Source organism: Enhydra lutris, unplaced genomic scaffold, assembly GCF_002288905.1.
Source record: "Enhydra lutris kenyoni isolate GAN:26980312 unplaced genomic scaffold, ASM228890v2 scaffoldscaffold18, whole genome shotgun sequence".
Classification (NCBI taxonomy): domain Eukaryota; kingdom Metazoa; phylum Chordata; class Mammalia; order Carnivora; family Mustelidae; genus Enhydra; species Enhydra lutris.
In genome coordinates this window covers 34,609,066-34,628,338 of record NW_019154102.1, presented here as the reverse complement: position 1 = coordinate 34,628,338, position 19,273 = coordinate 34,609,066, and the positions used below count along the sequence as shown (strand labels likewise).

The 19,273-nt window shown below is 42.3% G+C and overlaps 1 protein-coding gene across 1 annotated transcript in view; it reads left to right on the top strand.

Annotated features, from left to right (window-relative positions):
• The window catches only part of LOC111148092 (charged multivesicular body protein 3), a 64,127-nt gene extending 47,966 nt beyond the window's left edge, over positions 1 to 16,161 (top strand). Inside the window, exons 4-6 of the mRNA XM_022504493.1 lie at positions 11,288 to 11,409; positions 14,349 to 14,463; positions 15,589 to 16,161. Of these exons, the coding sequence (XP_022360201.1) occupies positions 11,288 to 11,409; positions 14,349 to 14,463; positions 15,589 to 15,731 (380 nt within the window). The 3' untranslated portion in view covers positions 15,732 to 16,161. The remainder of the gene's footprint in view (positions 1 to 11,287; positions 11,410 to 14,348; positions 14,464 to 15,588) is intronic.
• Positions 16,162 to 19,273: the final 3,112 nt, after the last annotated feature.

Sequence of the window (19,273 nt, the reverse complement as noted above, 5' to 3'; positions counted from 1 at the left end):
GTGGAAGACAAATAATCAGATAAATTTAACAAAAATAAAAATACATAATAAATAATAAATTTAAGAAGTAAGTAAATGTCCTGCAAATTAGCAGTAAGCACCAGGGGACTTGTAAAAGGGAACTGCAGTCACGGATGGCTCCTTTCAGGGACTGATGATACCTGAAGAAGGAAGTGGGTGGCAGGGGTTGGGGAAGGGTCCAGCCAGACTGCCAGAAAGCCCCGGGGCCAAAACTGTGCACTTAAAGCACTGAAGGAAGTTCTGGAAGGTTGGGGTGCCTGAGAGCAAGGGGGAGGGGTGGTCAGAGAGGCTGAGCAGGAAGGTGAAGACAGTTTTTACAGCTGTTAGGGTTTTCAGAGGCAAGCTCCGGTTTAGACGGCGGTGGTGATGGCACAGGTGATATGCAAGGGGAGTTCAGAGGAAGAGTATCTTGGGGAGAATCGGAGTACTCTGTGTTGACCAGTTAGGGTGTACCAAGGCACAGGTGAACGTTTCGGGCTGTGTTCAGCAAACAGCACTTGATTCCGTTTGACGAGAGCACATTAAGGGGGGCAGTGGGAGGTAAAGCTCCAAAGGTAACTTGGAGTCAGTTTTATAAGTTAATCTGAGGTGCTGTCCTTCATCTCATAGACAGTGGAGCGCCGTGGCCCCCTGCGAGCACAGAGGGCAGTGCTGCGAGGATCTGGCCCCGTGGAATGGTGGCGGTGGGTGGGGCCGGTGGTGGCTGTAGCTGCTGCAGCGGGCAGGGCCTGCGTGGCTCAGTCTGACGGCTCCCAGTGAAGAGAGGACGCTGGGAAGGCCTAGTCTGGATGCAGAGTAAATGGCCGTGGCGAAGGTATAAATGAGCTGGAAATGCTCTAAGCCCTTGAACCTGGGAAGAATGCAGGGCCATTAAAAGACACTGGAAACCAAGGGGAGGGAAGAGGCTCTAAAGAGAAAAGGGAGATTCTGTTTGGGGCTGTCCAGACTGACCCCAGCAGGATCCCCCTGCTTCCCAGCACCTAAGCACAGTGCCTGGTGGGAGGAACTCCCAGGGAGGGTTGTTGCCAGGGTCTGTAGTAGGAAGTTCCTGTTGGCAAATTAATAAATACAGCAGAGAAGGTACTGAAGGTGGCATCAAGGACAAGGCAGGAGGGAAGAGGGAGGAGTCTACATTTTAGAATGAGAAAAGAGAAAATCAGAAATACTGTACCGAGAGTTCCTGAGATATTAGGGTCTTGCCCTTGATGTCCGCCCCCCTTCCGCCCTCTGCCTGCTGCTGCTTTGAAAAGCCAACATTTGATGAAGTCATTTTCCTTAAGATGTTCTTTGGTTAAAATGCAGATGTGCCTGGGAGGGGTAATACGTTAAACCTTGTTAGCTATTAATACACTGTCATGATTAGATGGTTTCCAAGTGATCACTTTCTGACAGCATCTTCTTGCAGAATAAGACAGATGATGAGTATGTTTTAATTAGGGGAGTAAATTAAGAGAGGTTTGAAGGTGGGGCAGGAAAGACAATTGCCTTGTGATCGAGAAATTCCAGCTCTGGGTATACACCTAAAAGAATTGAAAGCAGGGACTTAGATATTTGTACATTCATGTTCATAGTCACATTATTGACAGTAGGCAAAAGTTTAAAGTAATCTGAGTGTCCATTGAAGGATGAATGGATAAACAAAATGTGTGTACACACAGCAGAATATCATTCAACCTTCAGTTAAAAAGGAAGGAAATACTGACGTGCTGTTACACTGTGAATGAACCCTGAAGGTGTTATGCGAAGTATAATAGGCCTGTCACCAAAGGATAGGTAGCAACTATATGTCACTTGCGGGAGGAGGTACCTAGAACAGTCAGATCCGTAAAGACAGAAAGTACAGTGGTGTTTGCCGGGCATTGGAAAGAGGGGAAATGAGACATTGAGAGTTTAATGGAGACAGAATTTCAGTTTGGGAAGATGAAAAAAGATCTAGAGACGGTGGTGATGGTTGCACAACAGTGTGAATGTGACACTTAAAAATGATGAAAACAGTAAGTTTTATGTTATGCGTATTTTGTCACAGAGTAAAGGTGGGCCAGGCCTGGATGCTGAGCCATCGTGGAAATGGGAGTTCTGAGCCCGTGGGTAGTTGGGGCAGAGTGACCAGAGGAGCAAGAAAGACAATGAAAAGAGAGGGTCAGCCTAGGGCAGCCCCTCCACCTAGGGACCTGTTACAGTTTCCTTCTGTGGCCTCTCTGTTTTGTTTTCTTGCTTTGATTGGAGCACTTGAAAGCGAGTTTGCCAAGTATGGATCTTTGAGGTGAAACACAGTGTTTGTGAAATTTAAACTGATAGTCAATCAGAAATTTTTAATTAAAAGTTATGCAGGCTTACTGTATAAAAAAAAGTACTACATAAATATATAAAATAAAAAGTAAGTGTTCACCAATTCCCTTGTTTTGGCCTCAGCCCTCTTCACCACCAGTAACTACTATCACAGTGTCATGTGAACTTTCAGGCAATTTGTTTTCTTTAGTAGATAAGGACATACTGTTCTTATGTACATAAACATAAAATTATATGTATTACGTGTAATGGATAATATAGTAATAGATATGCCTGCATACGTATTTCTTACCCATGTCTCCAAATCTAACCCCATAAATAAACACATAGGAACACATAGACTTTTCCCTTTATTTGGCATTTAATGTTTATATGATCTAGCATATACAAGATTAAAACTCAATTTCTATAAGATTTGCTGAACAATAATAATCTTCTAAAATAAATATGTATCTGTGTTATGTGTTGTCCATGTGTTTATTCAGTGGTTTTAAATGTTTTCCTTTAAAACTTTCACAAATCCAAAATCTGTAGAGCAAATGGTCTTTTTCAAATGAAATATTTTTCCTTTGCACAAACAAAATACAGTATTAGTAGAAGTTTTTAGAAGGATAAAAAATACCTCCCTAACAAATTGATTGATTGTTTGTTTTCTTTTTAATTTTAGTTATAGTTGATAGGAGTACTTTTACGGAGCTGTAAGCGTACAAGAACATATAATTGACATTAAGCGAGTGACATGACATAGTTGTCCTCGAATTTTTAAGGTCCCATCTGTAGGAAGCTGGATCATCAAAAAGCCACATTTTCACCCCTCTCAGCTTTGCTGCCCACAGAAATGCCTTTCCTGAGCTGTATTTGCACAATATTCTTTTGCTTGTTTTTTAGTGGATAAGATACAGCTAAACGAAGACTATTTCTATAACTTCTGTACAATTACTGGTATAATCAGTAAAGATTGGGGTATGAGATTTCTGTTAGAACCCAGTGCTGGAAAAAAATGATCTTCCCTAGTGAAACAGAATGCTGCGACCACTGAGTGTCCTTACCGAGGCTCAGAACACTGTTAACCTCTTTGCCTCAGCTGTCGAGATGCTAAAGGTAAATTTATTCTCAGTTACAGTAACTCTACCAGTCCAAGTCAGTGATCCAAGCAGAGGGCGGTTATGCCCTTCAGGGGACATTTGGCAGTGTTTGGAGACATTTTTGCCTGTCACAACTGGAGAGGGCCGGGGGGGGGGGGGGGTAATGGCATGCCGTGGGGGGAAGCCAGGGATGCTGCTGAACACTGTGAATGCACAGAACAGCCGCCCGCAGCAGAACTGTCCAGCCCAAACCATTCATCGTGCCGTTGTTGAGAAACTTAGGCCTACATTTGTGGAATCAACTCACCCTTTTTAGCTTTTCTATTTATTTTTTTTAAGATTTTATTTCCTTTTTTGAGAAAGAAAGAGAGATAGCAACAGGGGTACAAGAGAGAGCACAAGTGGGGAGGAAAGGGGGAAGCAGACTCCCTGCTGAGCAGAGAGCCCAGTGTGGGGCTTGATCCCAGGACCCTGGGATCACGACCTGAGCCGAAAGCAGGTGCTTAGTGGACTAAGCCACTGAGGAGCCCCACTTCTGTATTTTATCATACCTGCTAATGCAATGTCTTTGTAGTAAACTGTTTCAAATTATTTTTTCAAGTGGTAACATAAATTATAAATAAATTTTGAAAGTTTCCCAAATGTGCATGGCTCCAACAATTTTTAATGACTATAATTCTCTTTTACAGCCTTTGGTTAAGTTCCCCATGTTATAGGATGTTTATTGTCTCCTTTTTAATTTTTATCTTTCTGTTCTTTATTTCTTACGTATCAGATGTTTCTTGTAAATCATTTATCTTTTAACTCTTTTTCTGAACCTTATTATAAGGAAGCAGTATCTTCTCTTCAAAGATACTTATTTTTGAGGCTTGAGTATTTTTGTCACTTCTCTGCTCTTTCACATGTTATTGTGAAATATTGTAAGATTCCATATTTTCTCAAAATTGTATTCGTTCTGTTTGTGATTGTCATAGTTGAATTGTCTTTTAAAAACCACTGTCAGTTCAGTTGGTGAGTGTCTTCCTCCCCTGGACCCTCGATATCAAGGAACTGCAGCATTTTGGTGTTCATGCCATTTTTGATACTTAAATTTCCTTTTCTGTTTTTTTAAGTTTAACTGTAATTTCCACAAGAACCCATGATACCTAGAGTTTTGTGCTTTTGTTGTTTTTATTACTGGTGTCAAATTCTCTTCAGGATATCTGCATTAGTCTTTGCATTGCTGATTATGAAGTAAAGCCTGTATTTAGCTACTTTTGTTTCTGTCTTTGTTTATTGTCTTAGTAGTATTCATAGCAGAACTTGTATTTTTGTGTGTATAATAATATCTTTTTTAGCAGGTAGGCATGGGAATACATTACTGCTTTATTTTTATATATTCTTTTTTAATGTTTCACTTATTTGAGAGAGAGAGAGGGAGAGAACGAGCAGGGATAGAGGGAGAGGGAGAAGCAGACTCCCCACTGAGCAGGGAGCCTGATACGGGACTCCATCCCAGGACCCTCAGCCAAGGGCAGATGCTTAACAGACTGAGCCACCCAGGCACCCCTACCTTACTGTTTTCTGAAGATTTTTAGTTAAGGTTTTTATTTTGACATAATTATAGATTTACATACATGCAGTTATGAGAAGTAATACATGGAGATTCTGTGTACTCTTTGCCAATTTTCCCCCAAATGATAACGTTTTACAAAATTATAGTACAATATCCCAACTAGGATATTGGCATTGATATAGTCAAGCTGAAGAATGTTTTCACTTTCCATCTCTACAAGGATCCCTCATATTGTCCTTTTATAACCACACCTACCCACCGATCTCTGGCATCTCCCTCCCTGCCCATCTCCAGCAACCACTGATCTGTTCTCCATTTTATAGTTCTGTCATTTCAGGAATGTTATATAAATGGAATCAGTATGTAACCTCTTGGGATTGTGTTTTGTTTTTTTTTTTTCCCCACTCAGTTTTATTCTCTGGAAATTAACCCAGGATTTGCATGTATCAGCAGTTCATTCCTTTTTTATTGCTGAGTAGTATTCCATGGTATGGATGTGCCAGTTTTACCATTTACCTGTTGAAGGACTTCTGGGTTGTTTCCAGCTATCAGCTATGTTGAATAAAGCTGCTCTACAAGTATACAGGTTTTTGCAAGAACATACATCTTTTCTCTGAATAGATGGACAATTGCTGGGTTTGTGGTTGTATATAAGGAACTGTCAGACTGTTACCCAGTGTGCTGGTACATTTTAAATTCCCACATGCCAGTGTATGAGTGATCCAGTTTTTCTGCATCCATCACAACATTTGGTAGTGTCACTATTTTTTATTTTGGCTATTCCAATGGGTGTGTGGAGCTGATCATGGTTTTACTTTGCATTTCCCTTGTGTCTGATGAGTAGCAACATTTTTTCATGTGCTTACTTGCCAGCCATATCTCCTCTTGGGTGAAATGACACTTCTCTCCTTTTGTGTATGTTGGAAATTTCCACAGTGAACTGCTAAAAGGTTAACCCTTTAAATTCTTTAATTTTTTAGTGTTTATTCTTGGGTGTTAAATGCTTTTTGTTGTTGTGTTTTATGTTTATTTCTGTCCCTGTCCCCCTCCCCCAAGCACTGGATCAAAATTCTGAAATCTTTATTGAGAGGGCAGTAATAGTCTTTGAAATTAAGCAGTTTACTGAGCGATTAGTTTTGTCCATTATTGCTATTAATAAGATACTCATAATTTCTCTAGTTTCAGTCTGAACACATAACTTGTAATAAGATACGGGTTCTAATACACATTTTCTAATTTGTTCTATGGCTCTAGACAAGCCATTTTTGATCTCTGCCTTCACATACATCTAACAGGGAAAAATAATACCTTTTTTTTTTTAAACTTTTGTTTTAAGATTTTATTTAATTATTTGACAGAGCGATCGCAAGTAGGCAGAGAGGCAGACAGAGAGAGAGGAGGAAGCAGGCTCCCCGCTGAGCAGAGAGCCCGACGGGCTCGATCCCAGGACCCTGAGATCACGACCCGAGCCGAAGGCAGAGGCCTAACCCACTGAGCCACCCAGGCGCCCCGAAAAATAATACCTTTTTAAACCTAACTTACACGTAATTAGGCATAAGGTTTAGGTGAAAATATCTTGCTAAAGTTGTTAAACCTAAGGTAAAATATGTAAGGTTCTATAATATTAAGTATTTTCTAATATTTGATTTGCTTTTTATAAGTTGACCAAAATAAAGATTGCATACTTTTAGAACACAAAATGCAGTAGTTATGTAAGGTCAATTAAAGTGGTAAAGCTAATCATAATAATAAACCCCTTCACCCATGTTCTCATGTAATTACATTAAGAAATAAGAACTATAAAAACAGGTAAAATTTTGTGAAAATATTCCAATTTATTCTAGCTTAGCAGTTCTTGCCCACATCCATGGCTTGTCAGGCATCGGCCACAGCATCAGGAACTCCAACTGTCCTGTTGTCCATAGCCTTCGTCAAATAGACTTGGCAGCCCAGTCGAGATCTGTTCATCTGCGTGCCAGATCGAGCATGCCATTCTCATCAGTCACTGCTTCTAATTTCTCCAGTGTGTGCTCTTCAAAGATGAGGTGACAGGTGGAGCAAGCCAGGGTTCCCTCACATGCGCCAGAACCATCAATATCTAGATTATTTTCCCTCACCACGTCCAGTAGAGAGTCACCAACTTTTCCTTTGGCTGTTAATGTCTTGCTGGCACGGTTTACAAAGTGAACTGTTACTCTGTCTTCTGAGCTGCTCCGTGCCGGCCTGACACGGACACGCTGAGCGAGGGGGGGCCCGGCGACGAGCAGCCAGCGAGGGCCCTGCCGCCCTGGGCCGCAGAGACGAGGCAGCGTGCAAAAGCCGGGTGCCCCCCGCGGCGGCTTGAACACGGTGGTCGTCGGGTAACGACTGGAAGCGTCAACGACTGGAAGCATCGCCGGCCGCACCACAGCGATCGGCTCCGCGAGTGCGAACTAGCCGCTGCACCGGCGCTGGGCGCCCGGGGGTCCATGGGGAGGAGTACGGCGGCTGGGGTCCCAGTGAGGGCCAGCTCCATGTGACGGCTGCCTGTTTCTGGGTTTTAAATGCTTTTTTTTGTTTGTTTCTTACGTTTATTTCTGGGTTTTAATTTCTTTCTCATTTGGTCTGTTATTGTCACCAATATGTAGCCATTCTATGTCTAATTGAAAATTTGGGGAGAACTAGTTACTTATAGTCCCTCCCCTTTTGCCGTATGAAATTGATTTTCTGAAAAAAAAAAAAAAGTTCTTGAATTTTAATGATAAGTACAAGAAAGGAAAACCACATTTTTTACTTAAATATGTCGTTATATGTAGGTGCACTTGAGTCTTATTTAACTACCAGTGTGTTTGCTATTAAGACCTGACGATGTTTAACATTTTTTTAAAGTCAATTTTTTTTAAAGATTTTATTTATTTGACACAGAGAGAGAGGGAACACAAGCAGGAGTGGGAGAGGTAGAAAAGCAGGTGCCTCGCTGAGTAGGCAGCCCGATGTGGGGCTCGATCCGAGGACCCTGGGATCATGACCTGAGCTGAAGGCAGACGCTTAACGACTGAGCCACCCAGACACCCCCCCCCAAGGTCAAATTTGAATATGATAGTTTTCCTTGTCTTCTGAGTTCATTTGTTGCTTTTTCAACACATATTTGAGTGTTAGCATGTCAGGCGCAATGTTAGGCACTGGGAGTAAAATCACGAATCCACTTCAGATAAAACATCTTGTCCCTTGGGCAAACATGAATTACCAGAATGGTACCGTAGTGAGAAGATTTGATGGTCATTGACCCCACTCTAGAGAGCTGCTCGCAAGGCCCTGCACTGCACGTTGAGAGAGGAGCATGCGGGAGGAGCCTGGAACTCTGCAGAGCAACAGGACGGCCTGGCAGTGGGCTGGGGAGGAGCTAGCAGAAAGAGCTGTAACCAGGAAATGCTTATTTCTGTGTGACTGATCTAATTTTAAATGCCAGCTGGTTTTTATAATACTAACTTATTAATGTGTTCTGTGTTGTTTTAACCTTTTGTAGTTTTGGTTTTTTTTGGTTTTGTTTTTTTTTTTTCTTTAGAGAAAGAGCGTGTGTGCGCGGGGTCGGAGAGTAGAGGGGGCAGGGGGAGAGAGAATCTTAAGCAGGCTCCATGCCTTGCAGCCTAACTGACTGAGACACACAGGTGCCCCAGAGATCCTTTTTTGTGAAATGTATGTAGTGAAACGTGTTCCGTGTTCTGCCTGTTCACACACCCTTTCTCCCCCATAACCCCTGGCAACCACTGGTCTTTTTACTGCCTCCCTAGTTTTTGCCTTTTCCATAATGGCATATGGTTATAATCATACAGTGTGTAAGCCTTTTAGATTGGCTTCTTTAATTTAGTAATATGCATGGAAGTAAGTCCCCTTCATTTGTTAGTGGCTAGTTAGTGGCTAGTGGCTAGTTAGTGGGAGTTCTTTTTGTAGTGAATATTCTGATGTCTGTATGTACCACACTGTTTCTGTTCACTTTTTTTTTTTTGTATTGCTAACTTCCAAGCAACGTTTTGGTTGCTTCTAAGTTTTGGCAGTTAGGAAGAAAGCTGCTAATCTGTAGGTGTGTAGGTGTAGACCTACATTTCAGCTCATTTGGGTAAATACCCAGGAGTACAGTTATTAGATCATATAGTAAGAATATGTCTAGTTTTGTAAGAAATTGCCATATTGTCTTCCAAAGTAGCGTACAACCATTTTGCATTCCCACCAGAAATGAAGTAGAGTTCCTATAGTTCAGCATCCTTGCCAGCATTGAGTGTTGTTAGTGTTCTGGATTTTGACAATTTCAGTACATGTGTATGGTATCTCTTTGTTTTAATTTGCAGTTCCTTAGTGACATGTTGATTATATTTTCATGTGGGTTTTGGTGGGGTGTTTTTTTTTGTTTGTTTGTTTGTTTTTTGCTTTTTTGGTTTTTTTTCCCTTGCCATCTGTAGATCTTGGTGAGGTATCTGTTTAGGTCTTTGCCCATTTTTAATTGAGTTGTTCATTTTATTATTGAGTTTTTTTTTTTTTAAAGATTTTATTTATTTGACAGAGAGAGAGATCACAAGCAGAGAGAGAGAGAGAGAGAGGAGGAAGAAGCAGGCTCCCTGCCTAGCAGAGAGCCCGATGTGGGACTCGATCCCAGAACCCTGAGATCAGGACCTGAGCTGAAGGCAGAGGCTTAACCCACTGAGCCACCCAGGCAGCCCCTATTATTGAGTTTTAAGAGTTCTTTGCATACTTTGGATAATAGTCCTTTCTCAGATAAGCCTTTTGCAAATACTTTTTTCCAGCTTGTAGCCTGTCTTCTCCTTCTCTTGTAGGGGTGACCAGTTTCATAATTTTTATCTGCTTCACATGCTTCTTTCCTTGTGGAACATAGAAACTACATCATAGTCTAGTCTTTTATTTTTCTCTGTATATGTAATCTTCTTTATTTTGAGTTTTCATTATATAGTGCACATACATTTATTTTTGGCCTTTTAAAAAATCCACTTGCCACACTCCTGATTATCAAATTTTTTGGAATTTTATTTCTAGGTTTATTTTTGCTTCCTCTTGTCCCCACTATATTGACTCTTCCCTTTTTTGACAGTCAGAAATTTATACCTTTTTCAAAGTACTAATGTTTTAGTATTTTAACACTTCGGTCGCACCATTTTTTTTTTCTGTCTCCCATCATTTTATTTGTTTTTACTAATTCAGCTCAATAAAATATTGAACACATGTCATGTTCAAGCACACTCTCTGGCATAGACTTAGGATCCAGGTTAGGATAAAACTTGGGCCTGTGTGGACATCAAACATGACAGTTCAGAAAGAACTGTATGGAATCAGCTTCATTTCTGCCCTTCTTCCCATCACTTACCTTTTTACAATAATGAATTGTAACTAATATTTTAGAACTTTCTTGTATCGTTGTAATGGCATATATAATTTATTATTTCTGCCATACAGATTCTTGATATTTCTGCTGTAATCTCAATAAATAGGTCAGTATTTTACTTCTTCATGCTCATGTGAAGGGGATGAAGTATTCTCCAACTAGCAAGCTTCCTTGCTCCTTTGGAAGAACCGCAAAATTGTGTTAGTCATTTCCACAGTCACTCATTTCCTTGCCTCTTGTCTTCCCTTAGATGTGAAAGCAGTTGTTGAACAGCTCAGAACTTTAAGTCTCATGAAAGTCAAGAACAGATTTGGCGGGGTGTGAGATCTCTATTTAGACACATTGCAGATGTGTGTGTGGCCGGGGGGCAGGGCAGAGGGATTTCTTAGATAGAACATGTGATTTCTTAGAACATATAGAATGGATATGATCAGACTTCCAAAAATGTCTCCTTAACAAGGAACAGTAACCACCGTATTGTGATACATGGACTCACTATGGATCTTGTCCTGTATTTCTCTGATTTTCCTGAGGACCAGTGACCAGTCTCCCTCAGAGCAGCCGCTGTCCATTGGCTGGTGTATGAGGAGCACCGGTTGGGTAGCCTAAAGAGTTGAATTTTTCAGTGTGGCTGTTCCTCCTGTAGGTGACTTGTCTTGGGTGTCAACAGTCATTTCTAGCTGACTTCTTCCTTAAAGATCAGGTGCATGCCTTCAGGCCACTCTGTAGTCTGTGTGCATGCTCAGAGAATGTGTACCAAAATTGTATGTGACTTTGTAGCCAAAGTCACATACAATTCGGAAAAGTCAGTCTCTTGGTCAGCTAGCAGAGTAATGTAGTCTGTAGGTTCGTAAATAGCTTTGGGAGTCCACCTGTTGCTGTTCTATTAGAATACCTTATAACTGTTACTCTTTGTACCAGTCCTGTGTCACATTTTGTTAAAGAATCCTGTTACTTTTCCCCCAGCGGTTTTGCGAGTGGCTGGTTCCCTGCAGAAGAGCACAGAAGTGATGAAGGCCATGCAGAGTCTTGTGAAGATCCCAGAAATCCAGGCCACCATGAGAGAGCTATCCAAAGAGATGATGAAGGTGACTGGGGCCACTCCTGCATCCCATTCCTAGCAGTTACTCCCAGCGGATGGTAGGGGGCTAGGGCCAGGAGTGGGCAGGAATGGATAGACCACTGTTGCCAGACGGAAAGGATTTTGAAGACAGAGGAGCAGCTCTTAATGCTGGTTGAAACTGTTTGAGTTGACCATGGCAGAGTCTGGGTCGTATTGCCAGTGTCCCAGGATCAAGGCCTAAAAAGGACTTCTATGGGTGGCCTTCAGACAGGGACAAGGCTCAGGAGAACATCGGTACTGAGCCCCCCGCCAGCCAGTGGTATATCACACATGTGGTCCTAGAGAGTCCTCCTAGTGACCCTGTGAGGAAGCTATTTTTTTTTTTTACCCCATTTTACACAGGAGGAAATCAAGTCTTCAGATTGCCAGGTAATTTACCTAAGTGACTTTGGTAGTAATGACAGATCTGGGGTTGGAGCACACACGTCTGACCTTATTGCCTGAGCTGTGTCACAAGTGGTGATAGTAAGTTCCTCAGACAGATGTGTTTCTCACTTTGGACTTGTGACCTGAGCTCCAACATTGGATACCTCAGATTCTTATATATTAGCTTATGTAGAAAAATTTCTTTTCTTCTTCCTCGGGAATTTCATTTATGAATTGAAATCTGTGCGGAGCTCTAGGGCATGGGAGAGAGGAATGGGAGAAAATTGATGGAATGACAACATATAATAATGCCCAGAACCTAGGTCTTTGCAACCAGAAGTGCATGGGCAGTAAGTAATAGGGAGGAGGAAATGGGGTCAGGAGTGTGTGTCCTTTCAAAGTGGTGTGTGGATCTTTTTTCCCAAGTTGTGATGACTGTCCATGTAGAACTGGATAAAAAGTTCTACAGAGAAGTCTTAGAATGACTTCAGGCCACTCATTCAGCCACCAGGATCTGAGGGGAAGCCCCTTTTAGAATCCAGGGTCTTTTCCACAATGGTTTCTTTTTTTTTTTTTTTTTTTTTTTTTTTTTTAAGATTTTATTTGTTTATTTGAGAGAGAGAGAGATACGCGGCGAGAGAGGGAACAAAGCAGTGGGGGTGGTAGAGGGAGAAGCAGGCCTCCCGTTGAGCAGGAAGCCCGATGTGGGGCTCGATCTCAGGACCCCGGGGTCATTACCTGAGCCTGAGCTGAAGGCAGACGCTTAACAACTGAGCCACCCAGGCGCCCAGCGGTTTCTGAATGCTGAAGTAATACGGATTGGGAGGAAAACCTGCATGTGATACCCATTCCAGGCTCCATCCTCAAGTACAAACTGAAGCCTCTGGTAGGAGCCCAGCTCTTTGAGGGCAGGGACGTGATGTTAGTCATCCCGTTTGTTCCCAGACCCTGGCCTGTTGGGTGGCACAGAGCAGGCATTTGACAAATGGTTGCAGATAGAATAAGTGAATAAATGACTGAATGATGTCTGCCTCCAGGATGTGGAAGGCTGTTACGGTCAAGACTCCAGTAGGCTCTGTCAGCCGGTTATGGAGCACGTCCTGAACCTCCTGCACAGTAGCCTCCAACACCAAGCTGACATCCATTCCTTCAGGTCCCAGGGCTCCACCTCTGCATTTGTTGATGTGTTCATTTAGGTTGGGGGGAAAGGATCTGAGAATGGGTAGAACACGGTTATTAGTCTGATTCATGTCAGTAAGAATGGTCTGGCAGGAGAAAGGGCTTTCTTCACATCTGCTGTCATGGGCATGGTCCATGAGCACAGCACCGTGCCCTGCCAAGGCCAGAGCTGCCACAAGGGACCCTCTACTCCGTAAGTCTCTGGATCAAGGTACAAAGCAAAGGGGCTCAGCTCTTGCAAATGGCAAAGGAATTAGGATTTTTCTGTCTGGCCGCTTCTCAGAAGCCTGAACCCATACTTTCCCTCTGCTTCTCATCCCTTCCTATCTCTTCTGCCCGGGGATACCAGGGGCCTCTTTCATTAGAGGGTGCTCTTAGGACCTTTTGCTTCAAAACAAACAAAAAACAGTACGGTCTCACTTGGAAGCCGAGGACACTGCTTGGCAAGGAAGGCTGTGGGTCCATTCTGTGTTGGGCAGTGCTCGAGAATGGTTTTCTTTTGCCCGGTGGTGGCGCCGTGCTACCTCGAGAACAAAGGAGGATGAGTGATTGGCTTCAGGCTGCCAGACTGAGTCTTCCAGTAGAGTCTGGGAGTGACCTTGTTGGGTCCAGAAACCTTGTCTTATTGATTCTCTCAGGAATGGAGTCAGTCTTTGGTGAACTGATTGATCCTTGCCAGACTCCCCTTGGACTGCCCGTACCAGCAGCTGTAACCTAGACATGCTGAAGTACTCTTTAGGCCTTTTCAGGGTTCCATGGAACCCTGCTCTACTCTTAGTACTTGTTATCATAGAGTCTACAAAGACTCCACTCCATTTTCTTTCGTTTTTAAGATTTTATTTATTTGACAGAGAGAGAGAGGGATAGCATAAGCAGGGGCAGTGGCAGATGGAGAGGGAGAAGCAGGCTCCCCAGTGAGCAGAGAGCCCAGTGCCGGGCTCAATCTCAGGACCCTGGGATCAGGACTTGAGCCCAAGGCAGAAGCTTAACCAACTGAGCCACCCAGGTGCCCTAGGGCACATGCTTCCCAAGAGAGCTCAGAGCACACTCATTTTCAGCAGTTTCTTCCCAAGTCTGTCTAATTACAGTCTGGGTTACTACGAGGCTCTGCTGAGAGGCCCCTCACTCCCAGCCCTGGTGCTGAATATGGAGAACAGTTTCCCTGTGGCCTTTGCCTTTTTTCAGAGAGGGAGAGAGCATCGTTTTTTCCCTGTGGCCATCTGTCTTGGTGTTAGCCTTCAGAAGGGTGGTCTGGACTTGGAGACACTACAGCTCGGGTGGAACTGGACCCACAGAGGAGTACCTGGGGACCAGATTGACCTATTGAGGGAAATGGTGTGATTTTTTTTCTGTCTTTAGGCTGGTATCATAGAAGAAATGTTAGAGGATACTTTTGAAAGCATGGATGATCAGGAAGAAATGGAAGAAGCAGCAGAAATGGAAATTGACAAAATTCTTTTTGAAATCACAGCAGGTATAGCCTTGAGATTCTTCCTCTTTCTCCCCTCCTTCTGTGGTCATTCTTGCAGTCACTAAGTTATCTAGTAGCTTTTTCTTTAGGACTCTCTTATGTCTACACTTTTTAGATTATAAAATTAGTATTTGAAAAAGAAGCACAATATCCATAACCATTTTTTAAAAACACCAAGATTTTTAAAAAATTCCTAGAGTTTTCAAATGGTAAGGAGAAACAGTGCTCTCACGACACTGCCGTTGGGAGCTTAAGTTGGTAAGACTTTCTTGAAAGCAGTTTGGCAGTAGCTGTCAAAAGCCCTGGAGCTAACAAATTGATTTCCAGGAGTTTATTCTATAATTAAGGATGTGAATGAAAGATTTAAATTCAGGGACATCTATAGGAGCATTATTTATCATACTGAAAACTTTGAAACCAGTGAAGTGCCTAATAGTAGAGTATTGGTTCAACTGTATTGTATCTGTTTGAATGGAATACTTTATAGCTGTGGTAATGCAGAAATACATTCATTGACATGGAAAGATGTTCACAGTACAATGTGTGAGAACAGTCTTGTTTATTATCATACATACTCTGGTGTGAAAAACAGGCCTATAGAAGAAGTCTGGAAAGGGAATAAACAAAAATAGTAGTTATCTCTGAAAGATTGTTAATGAGGTTTTAAACTTCATTTTTACTTTTGGATTTTGGGACTTAGGTTTAATAAAAAATTGGTGACATTTAATTTTTATGTTTTAAAATTATTTCTTTCTTTTTGAAATTGTTGGGAGAAAGACTAGTTGCTCCAGGAAAACATTTTTGTGGAGGTTTAGAAACCATTTAGCTTTACTGAGAGACATTTAACATCTTCATGAATCTTGAAAATTAAGTATTTGGTGTTTAGGATTTTCAACCAAGAGTGTCAGAACCAAAATTCTAAAACTCAGAATCCTCAGTTATTGTTACCTTGGTCTCCTGACAAGCTGGTGTTTGCATGTTTGTCATAGTGAGCAAAACCCCATGCAAACAGCTCGTTCATTGCCCCTTTTCTGTTTCTTGTTGGCCTTGTCCAGGCATGAAAGGCGGAGAGGATGAGGGACCACTTTAAAAGGATACTTGGTTAATTGATTTGCTATTTCTCTTCAGGGGCGTTGGGCAAAGCACCTAGTAAAGTGACCGACGCCCTTCCAGAGCCGGAACCTCCAGGAGCCATGGCAGCATCAGAAGATGAGGAGGAGGAGGAGGCCCTGGAGGCCATGCAGTCCCGGCTGGCCACACTCCGCAGCTAGGGGCCGCCCCGCCGGGCCCTCGCGCTCCTTCCCTGCCCGCCTGCCAGGAGCCGGCACACTCCTCTGAAGCGGCCACCATTTTATGTGTCTCTTGCACTACACCTCTGAACGAGCACTGCGTTCTGAGAAGGTTCTCTGCTCATATCTCTCCATCTTTGCCGAGGTTTTGGGATCTCAACGGGTTTGTCCTTGAGAGGTGGGGTTATACATAGAAGTATCTTTTGGGGGGGCAAAGGAATCAGTCTTCTCGCAGTGCATCATCTTCAGGAATATAGACAGAAGTTTCTTTTGGAGGAAAGGGCAAAGGAATCGGTCTCTCCAGAAGCACTTCTGAAATTAGAGTTGATTGCCTGAATGTTGAGAATTCTATCTTTTTTGTCCCTAAAACACTATATAAAGTGGATTTTAATAAATTTCTGCTTTAACACTTGGTCTCATCGTAGATTGTCATGTGCAGTCAATTTTCAAGGTGTTTGCAGTCTCAAATTATACGTTGACCTTGGAAAGAGAGGAGGTCTTTGTTTACATTCAAAAGCATGTAGAAAGCGACATCATGCATGTCCAGCACAGGAAATATCAGAAAAGATCTGAGAAGACCCCCCCCCCCCCCAGAAAAAAAAAAGCCAGTCGTACGGGATGTGGGAACTCAGCACAAGAGGCTTCTGCTCCGAGGATGCTGTTCCCCAGCCTTCACAGATGTGGTGTGGAGCCACACTTCTGCTTTCTGTCATCTGTTTAACCAAAAGGATCCTCGAGAAGGGTGACTCCTTGTCCTGTTGGCTGGATGTGTGTACTCTGTCCTGACAGGTGTGTGTATGTAGTTTTCATTGCCCTCCTTCCCAATGCAAGCTGGACCCAGAACAGACAGCTGTGAGAGCAGGATTCTCTCATTCTCTAATCGCTTTTCTCTGCTGTTGTGGCTGCTTTTCAGCTCATTTGGGTAAATACCAAGGAGCACAGTTGCTGGATCACTGGTAAGACTGTCTGCTTTTCTAAGAAACTGCCAAACTGGCTTCCAAAGTGGCTGTACTGTTTTGCTTTCCCACCAGCCATGACTTATTTTCTAATCCTCACATCCTCGGGAGTAGTTGATGTTATCAGTGTTTTTGATTTTGACCATTCTAACAGGTATGTAGTAGTATCTCACTGTTGTTTTAATTTGCAATTCCCTATGCAAATTACGATGCCGGAACATTTTTTCATATGCTTTTTTTTTTGTCATCTGTGTATCTTTCCTGGTGAGGTGTTTAGGCCTTTTGCCCGTTTTTAATTGAGTGGTTCATTTTCTTATTGTTGAGTTTGAAGAGTTCTTTGCATACTTTAACACTCCTTTCTCACATGTGTCTTTTATTATGAATATTTTCTCCCACCTGTGGCTTGTCTTCTCAATCCTTCATACTGTCTTTCACGGAGCAGTTTCAAATTTAAATGAAGTCCAGCTTTCCAATGATTTCTTTCATGATCATGCCTTTGGTGTTAGATCTTAAGTCATGGTCATACCTATGGTCACCTAGATTTTCTTCTATGTTCTCTTCGGGGAATTTTGTGTTTTACATTTAGGTTTTGACCCATTTTGATTTAATTCTTGTGAAGTGTGTAAGGTCTGTGTGTATATTCTTTTTTTGCATGTGGGATGTCCAGTTCCAGCATGATTTGCTGAAAAGACCATCTTTGCTGCAAAGACCATCTTTGCTGCATTGTATTGTCCTTACTCCTTTTTCAAAGATCAAAAGATCAGTTGACTGTACTTATGTGGGCCCGTTTCAGGCTCTCGGTTCTGTTCCATTGATGTGTCTGCCTCCTTTCACCAATACCACCCTGTCTTAATTGCTGTACCTTTATAGTAAGTCTTGAAGTCAGATAGCATCAGTCCCTCAACCTTGTTCTTCAGTATTGTATTGGCTATTCTGGGTCTTTTGCTTCTTCATATAAATTTTAGAATTCACTTGTCAGTATCCACAAACTAACTTGCAGTGATTTCGAATGGGATTGCTTTGAATCTATAAATCAACCTGAGATGAACAGACATATTGACAGGATATAGTTTCACAATTCCATTTATCTGGCTAGTTTATTCACAGAATGATAATGGAATTAAGGGATGCTCATAATCCCTGAACATTTCTGTCTTATGTGGATAATCAAAATTTATTCAGGTGGATGGATGGACAGAATATTTATAGTCACTCTTCCAACCATTCAAATAAAATGATCTAAATGTAGGGTTGGTTTGTTTTCATTGTTTGAAGAAGTCCTGTTTCTCCATTCCTGCTTTCAGGTTAAGGAAAGAGCATTGTTGGCTTATTACCATGTCCTATAGTCCATTTTCCCTCCATATTCTTTTGGGCATCGTTGGAAACAAGGAGAGTAAGATACTGCCCTGGCCCTGGAAGGTCCACAGTCTGGGAAAGGAAATAATGGTGTAAATACCTGCACTAAAGTTCTCCTCTATCCCCAGCCTCTCAACATAGGGCCAGCACCAGCAGCACCAGCTAGCACCCTCTCCGCCCCAACTACAGACTGAATCTACTTGGTGCCCTAAAAAAAAACAATAATGTCAAGAGTACTCAGAATAGTATCTCATACCACCAACCCATTTGTTTTATTTGGAAATATAGCTTATCTAAAAATAATCATCCAGCTTGTGGTGATCACCCACCATTTCCCTCTAGATGGGTTGTAACCTCCCTTTCCTCATCCCTCCCCACTCTCCCCATATTGCCATGCCTTCCTGAGCACTTACCACTTGTATAGCTCACATGACTTTAGGCCTCCTTGTCATATATTTCCTTGTCTGTCTCAGAACTTTTTTTTTTTAATTTTATTTATTTATTTGTCAGAGAGAGTGCGCACAGGCAGACAGAGTGGCAGGCAGAGGGAGAAGCAGGCTCCCCGCTGAGCAAGGAGCCCGATGTGGGACTCGATCCCAGGACGCTGGGATCATGACCTGAGCCGAAGGCAGCCGCTTAACCAACTGAGCCACCCAGGCATCCCGGTCTCAGAACTTCTTAAAAGAAGGGGTTATGATTCATATTTATTCCTAAATAGTAGTAGCCATGCCTGCCTCTGACCTCTTCCTGCCACCCAACCCCTAGTTGAAGAACTAGGACTTTTCTTGTCCTACTGTAGTGACACAGATTGTTCTTCAAATGCTGATTATCAATAGGAAAGGCTCTTATACGAAATAAATGGGAAATTTTGGGTTCAAATAAACAAAAAGCAGGTTTCTATACAACTTTTCAGAGCCTTTCATATGCTTTTCCCAAATTTATTCAAAACAGTTTTTTTTTGAGATGCAAGAAACATTTCTTTAGCCAATGAAACCTTTTCAGAAGTGCAGATCTAAACCACAATAGGAAAATAACTTTTTAAGCTAATGAATTTCTCTTCACGTATTAATTATAGTTTTAAAAAAATATAGAGTAACATCAGCAAAATGGTGTAGATAGCTCTGTATACCCATTCATCCAGAGGAACATTTTAAGAAGTACCAGAAACTTTGGGAATCAGCTTTGTCAGAACTGGAAAGCAAGAGTTTACCT